This window comes from Sceloporus occidentalis, unplaced genomic scaffold, assembly GCF_023333645.1.
Source record: "Sceloporus occidentalis isolate IW3139 unplaced genomic scaffold, rSceOcc1.0.p SCAF_3, whole genome shotgun sequence".
Taxonomy (NCBI): Eukaryota; Metazoa; Chordata; class Lepidosauria; order Squamata; family Phrynosomatidae; genus Sceloporus; species Sceloporus occidentalis.
Genome location: NW_028316983.1, coordinates 114,251,675 through 114,263,703, shown reverse-complemented (window position 1 = coordinate 114,263,703; position 12,029 = coordinate 114,251,675). Strand labels below are relative to the sequence as shown.

Sequence of the window (12,029 nt, the reverse complement as noted above, 5' to 3'; positions counted from 1 at the left end):
TATGGGGCGCTTACCAGTGTGGGTAGGGAAAGAGAAATAGAAATGGAAATTGGACTCCACTCTCAATGGAGTCCAGAGTTGGCATTTCAATAAATGGTGCCTATGGGAAATTCCTGCTTTCTAAAATGACCTGAAGCAGGTTGGTAATTAGACTCTTCTTGGCTCTAAACATTAATTGTTGGGAGAACTGAAATATTGTACGAGTTTGTGATAACTGTATTCTTTTTGTGTTATAAAGAGACTGCAACTTTTGTTTCCGTGTGAAAATTACTGACAGCCATTTTTGCCTGAGAGGGTTGTCCTGGAGAGTCAGTAAGTGATGCCAAGATCCAATTTGTCATCATAAAGCAGCAGAGAAATTTGCAAGAGAAAGAGTGGGCAGCAAAGAAAAGACTTAACTTTTCTGGGGACAGTATTTCAAATTTAGTTTTGGATTCCTTTGACCTTTTCTAGCTTAATAAATAGTCCTCAATATTAGCTATGCTGGCTAGGGAAGCTCAGATTTATAGTCCAGCAGCACTGTTGTGTAATCCCCTTCCCTCCTATAGTGAGACCTTGTATTGAAATTATTGGTTCATAACACAGTTGCTTAAAAGGCAGGTTGAAAGCAGTAAATACACTTGAATGGGATGAGGAAAATGCAGCTCAGCTCTGGAGGCCATTTTTGTGGCTCATGGGACATTTTGCCTTCAAATGCCCACAGGGAGTGTGAGAGACAGCTTTTGCATTTTGGGGGGGAGTGTTTGTCCCATTTTAGTTTGCGGGTGTGTGTGTGTCTTTTTCCTTAATGAGAAGTGATCCATAAATTAACTTCCAGCAAAACCCAAGGACCCATATCCTGAGTATTCAGACCAGCCTGGAGGAATGCAGAGATTTTTTGTTTTGATATGTCTCATCAGCATTAAAAAGAAACCACACAAGAATTGGGAACAAAATGTTACACCTGTTGCTGAGGTTTGTCAGAAAATAGTCTGAGACCCTAAAAATGTTTGGATGATTTTTTTTAAACAGCAACAACGACCTCAAACACCCCCCTCCCAACATCTACAGCAACTTGTTGACATCTGGAATAAGCCAGAGTAAAATATTATGGAAAATATAAAAACCATAAGGAATATTAAGATATTATTGCTTTCATACCAATTTTACTTGGGATATCATGAGACCTGTACACCATGAACATGGTTACAATAGTGGGGTACAGATGTTTTGTGTGTTCTTGCTTTCAATTCAAGGAACCCTTGCCTTGCAGTATGAGGACTCAGCTTAAAGCTTAGTAGTTTACCTTTCTTGTGGGCAGGCTAAGAGTTCTGTTTCATGCTAGCATGGTGCTGGACTTTGAATCAAGTACATATTCCAACTTTTACTAGCTTCCCTCTCTTGCTTCCTTCCACAAAATTCTCTTGTTTACACCCAACTTCTCTCTTTTGTCTCCTTCCTCTAAATTCCCTTGGTGGTGACAGCTCCTCTTCCTCCCACATCTTCTTTTATGCTAGTTTGGAGCCATGCACAGAGATTATTCTAAATCTGTCCATTCTTCTCCTCATTTGCTCAATTTGGTTTAATTTAAGATTGTGTTTCCCTCATTCTGTTGAGATTCCCAAAAGACCTCGTTTCCCTTTCCCTAGTACCTTCCCCAGATCTTACTTGGCAAATTACTACCACCGCCCCACCTCCATCTTCTCTGTTCTATTGCTGTGACTAGAAATCCAAAGGGAATATGTTACCAATCTAGTGTAAGGGAGCTTTACTAAGCCATCTTTTCTTTTTGTAAATGTTTGTGTAGTCTTTGTGGGGCTTCTGTTCAGTATGTAGGCAAAATGTGTATTTAGCTGCTCATGTGCCATTTTTGTGCTCAGTGTCCTAGTGTTACTGCACCCCTTTAAAAACAAGTGTATAAATGTGTACTTGCATATATTGGTAACACATTGACACTTTTCCCCCTGGGACTCAAATCTGTGTACAGTATTTTGGTTGGTTTATTTGGGTTTTGTTTGGGTTTCAGGTGAGATCTGAGCAGGGTGCTTCCCAGCTCACTCTCAATGTCACAATTACATTATATGAGTCATACTGTGAAGTGTAGAATGGGACAGTTTTTGTTCATGTTGCCTGTGTTATTTCCACATATGTTTCATTGCACTCTTCATCTATGCATTTATGTGAAACATTTGGTATTTACTTCATTTTATCTTATTACTTGAACAATTTCTGCAGCTGCTTTCTTAAGCTCAAAATGGGTTACAAAAACTGTTTAAATTGATTTTTAAAAAAACAGACACAAAAAACCAAGAAAAGATAAAACACCCAACAGAAAACAATACAGCCTTACAGACTAGCTAGTAACATCAAAGAACCAAAGAGGAAAAAATGCATCTTGCAATTCATTAAAAGCCAGTGAAGAGCAAGAGATAAATTATTCTAACAACCATAGAATAACTGACCTGAAGTATGGTAAATAAACATTTAAAGTCTAATCTTCACTTTCAGATTTTGTGTATTAGTGGTTCGCAATCTTTGATCTTCCAAATGTTTTAGACGTAATGCCAGGAGCACCAACCAGCATGGCCAGCACTCAGGGATACTGGGTACTGAAGTCAAAAACATCTGGGAGGCCAAAGGCCAAGAATGCTTTCTTCACTCCTATGCAAATCTCCTCCACTCCAAGGAAGCCTTTCTCCACAATTAGGCCGGTGCAGTGGTTAAATGCCTGTACTGCAGCCACTCACTCACAAACCACAAGGTTGTGAGTTCAATCTCCGCCAGGGGCTCAGGGTCGACTCAGTCTGGCATCCTTCCGTGATCACTAAAATGAGTACCCAGCTTGTTGGGGGCAATTAGTTTACAGTTGTAAACCACTAAAAGACTGCTTAGTGTAATATGAAGTGGTATATAAATGAAACTTCTATTGCTGTTGCTGGGTTTATTGGGAATCTGACAACAGTGTGTAATGTGTGTAAATTATATATTGAAAGTGTGGTTCAAGGCACAGAATGTTGGATTAATAAAACCAATGTGGATTGGCATGGAAAGCTAATAGGAGTGCAATCCTATACACTGCACAAAGACTAGTCCCACTGAACTAGTCAGATTCACTTCAGAGTAAAGCCGCATAGGACCAGGCAGCCAGGAAATCCTATACTTAGCTCGAAAAGGAGACAAAGGTTCTTAATAAGATTTCACCATATGTGTGCATGTGTACATGCATGCACATTGAGTATGTGTTGTATCAACTTTTCAGAGGCTGAGCTGGGTGCTTCTCCAGACTGGATTTAGAACTAGGCCTAGTAGCTGGATGTCTTTCCTAATATCCCAACATTACTTTAGAGAATTGTGCTGTGTACAACTTTCTATCATGTTAGCTTAATAGAGAACATGGATAAACAGCCATATACTGTACTTACTCTCTTTTCACTGATGTATTCACACTAAAAATGTACTAAGGAATTGCTGCTGAGGTTCTTGAAACTATTAATTATGGAGCATTAATAACTAGCTTTTACATTGAATTGGCACTGCAAAACTTCACTCTGGCAAAGGGCACACCCACAGTTCTCTTCAAGACATTTTAAAAGAGATTGTAACTTTCCTCTTTCAGATGCTTCATTAGTGGTCACATCTCTGCTACCTACAATGTTGATGTTTGGATTGAGGTGAAAGGGATTTTTAAAACCCCAGAATATATGGAATTTCAAATACATTTTGCACACATTGTATCCTTGCATTAATTGGTATATGTTCCAGTCTGAATTTCTGTTCTTGATGCACTGATTAAATTATATGTGTTTGTTTGTCTACCTTGGGTGTTTGTATGGACACACAAGTCTTTAAAAATGCATTAGTTCTTTTTGTTACCTAGCAATAAAATGTTTTTTAAAAATATTATAAAAACCAAGTTCCTTCCTATATGACCTCCCCTGAACTCAAAAGGTGTCACATGTCCATAATTTCTACATGCCGCAAATGGAAAATAGTCCATCCACTATAGAAGTCCCCTTTGAAAAGCAAACAGTATGGTTTTCTTGTAGGCAGACGGCTGGCCAGAAAACAAACCCTAAACTACTTCTTGCTTTTCGGGAATCTTGATCATGTCAGAAAAGAGGCAGTATTTGATTGAATCCAGATTGAGCTGTTTCCTGTTAGCGTGCTAACTCAGCCCTCTGTGTCTTATTCCACAAGTCAGTGTTATTGAATGGTTGCTTGCCAAGTCTCTTTAAAAGACTTAAAGGCAGAGTATTTGAAATAATGCAAACAAAACGTAGACCTCAAATATTCCATTAAATGATTTCAGGCATGTTGTTGTTAGTTGCTGATATGTGTTTTCCCCTAAAGATCTCTTAAAGCCCAAATGTGAATACTTTCTGGAAGAGCAGCTACACAAGGTTCCTGTTTGATATGGTACTAAATGACCAGGCTTAAATAGGTGTGGAAGCATCTTAATTTAATTGGCATTTTGTTGTGTGATGGGATGTATGGCTTTATTTCTAATTGTCCTTACTTTCCACGAAACCTTGTAGAGGGGCAGGATAGAAAACAAACTAATGAATTAAAAAGGATATTGGATAAAATGCCTTTTGTGCTTTCGTCAGTGAAAACAAAGTTCTGCGTTTTGTCTGTAGGAAGACAAAAAGATACTGGAGATCAGAGGGTTAGAAAGGGGCCCCAACCCTCACTGAGCTGTGAGAAACTCACTGCGTGACCAGCTACTCATTCCCTCGGACTAAAGCAGGGAGGAGGAAAGCCATGTACAGTATGCTTCCTTGAGCTCATTGGAAGGCAGACAAGCAGGATATAATTGTAATAAAGAAGGTAAATAAATCAGGTTGATCTAAATGACTCACCATGCTGATGGTAGCCCACCAGCCACATATGACATCTATCAAGGGTTAGTGTAACCTTGTGTTTTTTCCTGCCCGCAAAATCAGTGTGTGAGAGAGGGGAGAGAAGAAGGGAAGGAGAGAGAGAGAGAGAACACTGAAGTACTTGGAAGGCAATACAATACATGGTTGTAGAGTGTGTGTAGCATGTTTTCTTAATATAGCTGTGAATTAAAATATAAAACTGGTTTGCATTCTGCTACTGATCTTAATTCACATCTGTATTTCAAAAAAAAAAATATGAATTATCACCCAGCTGCAGCAATTCATTGTCCTGGTGGGAAATCTGTGAATGAAAACTTTAAATAGAATTGAGGGAAGCATGAAGAACTGAACTATGATATATTGTCTCATCAGGCAGCTGGTCCAATTATTAGGTAGTGCAGCTGATTTGGGGCAGCAAATGGCTAATTATTTAATTTTATTGTATTTTTATTGCCAGGGAGGGCCAGAGATATTTGCTTCATTGATTTTTATCCCGCCTTTTCCTGAAACATTCTTAAAAACAGGTACAAATAAGAACATAGCAAGTTATAATATTAAGATAAAATCAAACTGTTACAGTATTAAAACATAATTAATTTAGAATAGTTTTTAAAAATTACTTACAATTATATCCAGCCTGCCTTCCAATGGCAACAACAAAATGCAGCACCTACCCATTTAAAAGCTGTTTCTTAGTAGTTAGCATGTTCCTGAAATCCTACCTGAGCATCCAAGTGTTTGCGCACTGGAGGAACGAGAATGGGGAGTGAACAGTCTGGCCTCACTTGGATAGGATTTCCACCACTTGCATACACACACATTTCTAGATGTAATTACTACAGTAAGTGAAAGGGAAGGACAGAAGATTGTGGCTTTTTCTATATGAAAGAGCAGCCACTGAGAAGGCCTTCTCTCATGTCTTCCCAAATCGTGTGGGATTTTGTGCCTCTGATGCCAGAATAACTTGTGTAGCTTTAGGTACTTTGGGTAGTGATGTGTTCAGTCTGAATAGGCTTGTACTGTAGTAAAGCATGAGGTGATGTTTCACCTTTCATATAGAAAGAGCCATAGTCTTCTCTACTTCCCTTTCACTTAACTGTAGTAATTACATGTAGAAATGTATGCGTATGCAAAATTTTCCTGGCAGGGGAAAGAACAATTGGATAGCAATAACATTACACAGAAAATGGCTGTGAGTGGGTACAAAAGAGTGAAATGGAAACAGGGCCGCATTTGGACCCTCCAAAACCAGGGGTGACACAGTGTGTGTGTGTGTGTGTGTGTGTGAGAGAGAGAGAGAGAGAGAGCGAGAGAGAGCACTCTGCCTTGAGAAAGATCTGTACAGTGTCTCTTGTTTCAAAGCCATAGAAAGGTCCAGACGCCTCCCATTCATTCCATCTTGATATTGTAACAGATACTGGAGAAGAATAAACAACAATGAGATCACTGGGACATCCTCAGCTGGATTACTACTCTCCATAACATGTCAGAGGCTGCTTTTCACGTCTAATTGATGGAGAGCCCCTCTTAGGAGACCACTCATTGCTAAAAAACAGCTGCCTGATAATGTTTCCCTTTGCTCCTTACTGATAAGAGAAGATGGAGGCAAGAGTCTCATTCCAAATAGCTTGTATGTTGCAATCAACCTTTAATGCAACTTGATACCTTAATAAATGGAGGCCTGAAAAATGCCACAGATGCTCCCCTAACCCTTGAAATATTCCATTGGGGAAAGCATTGAAATAACTCATTACATGCAAGGTAGTTACATATAACAAGAAAGCAGTGAGTTGCATTTCAGAAATAACCCTATGATCTAAATGATGTTCCTAGTCCTGGTTAGAATAGACTCATTAATTCAAAAGGATTTATCTACATGTTGACTCACCATTCAACAATGAGTTGAATAGGTCTACTGTAGTTAGGACTAACCAATAGAATATCAGTCATAGACTTGGAATTACGTTATTTGTATTGCTCAAGGTTTTTAATGAGTAATTTTTTCTGTTTTTAAGGGTTTTTTGTTGCTGTTTTTGAAAGGGTGTATTAAATTGACATTTTGAGGAGCAAGTTTTGTTATTCTCATACCAATCCTAAGGTGCTTTTTATAAGTAATATAGAGGTAATGGAAAAGAAAGAAAGAAATGTATGAGATACACAAATTAGTCTTGGGAGGACCAAACAGTAACATATAACATGAAGATTATTCTGGGTGCTTTGTAACAAGATACATAACAAATTATTTAATTTAAAACAACAACAACCAAGAATTGAGTAGCTATCTACTTGTTTTCTCTTTAGTTATTATTTTTTGTTTAGTTTTTCTGTGTGTGGGGGTTTTTCAGGCTATGAGGCCATGTTCTAGAAGTGTTTATTCCTGACGTTTCGTCAGCATCTGTGGCTGGCATCTTCAGAGAATGCTGGCATGGAAGAGAGTTGGGTATCTATATTTTGTTTGTTGTTACGTGCCTTCAAGTCATTTCTGACTTATGGCAACCCTAACTTGAACTTCTCATGGGGTTTTCTTGACAGATTTCTGGAGGTGTGCCATTGCCATCCTCTGAGGCAGAGAGAGTTCAACTTATCCAAAGTCGCCCAGTGGGTTTCATGGCTAACAGAGATTCAAACCTTGATCACCAACACTCAAACCACTATCCCACACTGGCTTTCTATTTATTCTTTTATTTATTTATAAAGTATTTCTGTATTACCTCCCAGCCTATTAGGGCTTCCCGGGTGATTAACAAATAAAAACCAATTGAAACAATTCAAAAATAAAATCATTTTAAAAGTACATTTAAAAGGTCCTACAAGCCATCTTAAAAAAAAACAGTTTTGAAACAGTTAAAACAGTTGTTCTTCCCTATCTGACGTTTCTCTGCTCCAACTCTCACAATGCCCAGTTGTTTCAATTTGCCCATTATATCTGTGAAAACATACAGAAAAGCTATATTGCATGAAGACTGAGTCAAATAGCTGTTTGCAGGAACACTGTCCACATGACTTGCTCCAACAAAACCTGTGACAAGTCAGCTTCACTACCATTTGACTACAGCCATGCAATTGCTCATTGTTGCAGTCACACTCAGTTATAACCTCTCCTACATACTTACACACAGAATCTCTTTCCCTCGATCACATTCCCATACTCACTCTCTTTTTCACAGTTATGAACCAGGCCTGTTAGTAGAACATGTCACAACAGCTACTCCTGCCATATTGGACTTAGGCACTGGTGATTTACCCCCCCCCCCTTTTCTTCATGATTGAGCCAAATCTCAAATACACTAGCTTTGATCTCCTGAAGGATTGTGAGTCCATGTATTAGTCATGTGAGCCTGGAGGACTGGCTTCTGTACCCTTGTCAAAATGTTGCTAGCTCACAAAAACACTAGTTGACCTGCCTGCTAATTCACAGATAGGCATCTGTAGCCTAAAGGAAATGGGCAGAACAAAACCAAGCTTTGAAAGGCTTCTGTGCTTAGATATCCAGAAGAGATACTTATTCACCAATGGTGACCTAATGAAACAGAACTCTGAGCACTGCTGGAAATCTGCTCCTGCATCTAGTATAAATTGGACAAGGAGTCATCTCTTCCCACTACAGTTCCTTAAAAAGGAGCTCTAGAGCCCTAGAACCCTTCAGAACCATTTTTTGAGTGACTTCTTTGGGGGGGCAGGAGAGGGAAGGAAGTTATGTGCGTCTGTGTTGAAGGATCTTAATGGACTGAAACACTTGTGGCCAACAATACAAAATGGAACTGGAATTTGAAAGATACATAAACAAAGCAGACATTTAATTAGTGGACTTGGAATACAGATGGGGCATCCATAGTCAACATCACCCCAAAGAACTCCCCACGTAATTTGTTTGTTTGTTACATTTGTATCTCAGGTTTCGAAATTGACCTATCTAGAGCCTGTCCAGATTCAAATCTCCATAGTTTTACAGTTGTGTTCTTTCAAGCCTTTTCTGTTTAAGAAGTATGGTATATGAAACCTTTGTTGCCTGTGTTGATTTTGGCTTCACCCTCATACTGTACATGCAGCCAGTTCTGCTTTTCCTTAAGTTTAGTTTCATTTTTGGAGGATATGTGAGAGAAACCTATTGACATTTTTCCTGGTGTGAAGATAAAACTCTGTAGCCTTGAGGAGGAAGTGAATCCATGAACCATTGCCAAGAACAGCAGCCCTGGCTAGGAATGGGTTTTTTTAACCAATATGCAAAGGGATTTTGTAGTACCTTTGAGACCAGCTGGGAGAAAGAGGTGGGTAGCATAAGCTTTCATAGACTGAGCCTGCTTCATCAGCTTAACCAGCTTAAACAGGTGGGCCAGCTGCGGTTCTGTTGAAAGGATGGACCTTGCTTCACTGATCCAGGTAGTAGTAAGAGGAATGGGGCTGTACGCTAATTTTGTTCTTGTAGGAAGCAATGAGTAATTTTACCCATTTTCTCCCTGCTGTGAGAAAGTATTTGTAGTTTTGATGGGAGTGGATCCATGATGTCCTTAGAAGGTGAACTGTTCATGGAGTCTTCAGTTTAGCAGAGGCAATTCACTTGTTTTTGATAGAAAAATGGTTAGGGGGTGCTATGGGTGGGAAAAATAGCCTTGGAGGCTGCCTGCAGCCCATAGACTGCACTCAGTCCCCACACCCATGTGGAAACCTTAAACAATTTGGAACCACTCTGCTTTAAGCACTGTCTTCCTCATGCCATCTGCCAAAGTACCTATCAGCTTGCCCTTGGTGATATCTATATGAAGAGTGTTTGTTTAGAAAAAGTTTATGCAACTTTAGCTATATAATAAATATCACATGCAGATTTATAAAAAAATATTTCATATACACAAGGAAAGCACATATCTGTTGTATATCAAGTAAGTCAGCACACACTTGTATAAAACTACACAGAATATTTCTTACTAAATATTGTAGAAAAAAATCATCCTTGACTCAAAGGATGTACTGTTTTGAATCTACATATTCAGTATGCTTACCGGTCACCAGTTGAGAGCAGCTTTCATATGATTTCTGTCCCATCCATAATCTTGGTGTGTCAGACTCCTTTAGTTCATCCTATTAAACCTGCAACAGGTACATTCGGTTAGAGCTGCACCATCTGCCTTCAGACCATTCCTGTGCAGATGCCAGGAATTCTGTGAAAACTATTTTTAGTTGCAGTTCTTTTTGGTAGCAGAGATTAATGTCCCCTTTGTATTGTTTGTTACATAGGTTGAAGGGGACCAATTGCCTCCAGGTCATACTGTTAGCCAATATGAGACATGTAAGATCAGGACAATAAAAGCTGGTACTCTGGAGAAGCTTGTGGAGAACCTACTGACAGCTTTTGGGGACAATGACTTCACCTACATCAGCATATTTCTGTCAACATACAGAGGCTTTGCATCTACAAAAGAAGTTCTGGAGCTGCTCCTCGACAGGTAAGACAAGACCAAGTGCCTAGATAAGAGACAGTGCTTCAGCAACTGTCCTATTAATTACCATGAGAGAATAAAGTGGAGAGTGGTGTTTGCAGACTTGTTTTGAGAGGAAAAACTCCCCACCTCCCTGATTTCTGCTAATATGAATAGCTTTAACAACTATATGGCTTAACTATGCAATCTGTTATTTAGCAACCTGATAATATCACCTTTTATTCCAGAAAAAAGTATAGGCTTCTAATTTTCCTTGGTAAGGGAAAATGGTAGCATGGATATGCTCTTGAGATGGAGCTTTATGGTCTCTTAGTAGGTATAGTGGGTCCTCTCCTTATGTGGGGGATCCGTTCCGGATCCCCCCGCGTAAGGGAAAATCCGCCTATGCTCGAGCCCCATAGGAAATAATGGGGCACGTGCATGTGGCAGAGCGGCATTGTTTCCCTCCCCAAGCAGCTTCCGTGTAAGCTGGAAGCCGCATTAAATGTGTCCATGCATGGCGCCGGGCACACTGTACTATTTCCTGTTCCCATATCCATCTATTCTTACATTTTCATTTTTAAAGCTGGCACAAAACTAATTTTAAAGAGAGTGATAGGCCATTATAGACAAATCTGTGTACCTACATATTCAAAATGTCTGGGTTTGGTAATAATGAAGTAGGAAGCTATAAAGTTAAAAACAGTGAGTCAGGTATTTTTTGTAGATGGACTGTTATGATTGCAGGAGTTAATATTATATCATATGCTCCAACATTTCACTGATGAAAAATGAGACATGTGACCAAGCAGCATCAGAGTATGATCAAAATGGTATAAGTGATCAATGAGAGAGAAAACACAAGCTAGGAGAGGCTCCAGCAGTTTACTTTTGCCTGAGGAGATTATCACATGGGGACGGGATAAGGATGGGATTACTCCCCTGTCCTTATCCCATTTTTGACCGCAGTCCCATGGAAGGCTTTCAGATTGCAGTGTTATTGTTCCATCATTGAAGTGGCATTGCATTAGTGCAAAGTCTCATTAATGCAAAATGCCAGGCAATGCTGCTTCAGTGACAGGATCTGTGCAGCGTCGTTTTAAAGTCTTTTGCTCAAATCCAACCAGTTGCACTTTCTGGTCAAGATAATGTCCGGATAAGAGCAACGTCATATGAAAATCTTCTCATGATCGCGCTATGAGAATGGGAAAAGAATGGGACAAGGACATTTCATCCTCCTTCCGATAATCTCCTGAGTCTACCTGGGAGAGTAAGAGTCACCTCTTTTCACCCCTGCTGACTTAATAGTGTGGGAAATATTTTTGCACTTGGAATTCAATTTGCACCAATTGAAGTAAGCTAAGGACAAAGGGGGGGGGGGGACAGGTGGGAATAGAAAAGAGAAATTGGAACATTTTGAAAGCAGCTGGAAAAGTGGGACAACAGAACATTAATCAGGACAGTTGGAAAATGTGGTTTTGTAGTGCAATTAGGGCCTGCGTCTCCTCTTAACAGTTACTGCAGGGAGCTGTTATGTCCAAAGATGCACCCAAAACTATTTTATTCCATTCACTTTGTCCTTTGGAAGCAGACACACTTCAGTCCCCTGGGCAAATTAAATTTCCTCTTCATACAGTCTGCTTTGCTAGTGTCACATAATCCATGTGATTTTCTACCATTTGTATTGTAAATCCAGAGTTGAAAGTGAACAATAATTTAAAAATAAAACATTCAGCAATGAATGTCTTATTTAGAG

The 12,029-nt window shown here is 39.4% G+C and overlaps 1 protein-coding gene across 3 annotated transcripts in view; it reads left to right on the top strand.

Moving 5' to 3' along the window:
• The window catches only part of RGL1 (ral guanine nucleotide dissociation stimulator like 1), a 121,849-nt gene that overhangs the window by 56,368 nt on the left and 53,452 nt on the right, over positions 1–12,029 (top strand). For all 3 annotated transcript variants that reach the window (XM_089515865.1, XM_089515866.1, XM_089515867.1), the window contains one exon: positions 10,092–10,300. In XM_089515865.1, coding sequence (XP_089371991.1) covers positions 10,092–10,300 — 209 coding nt within the window. The remainder of the gene's footprint in view (positions 1–10,091; positions 10,301–12,029) is intronic.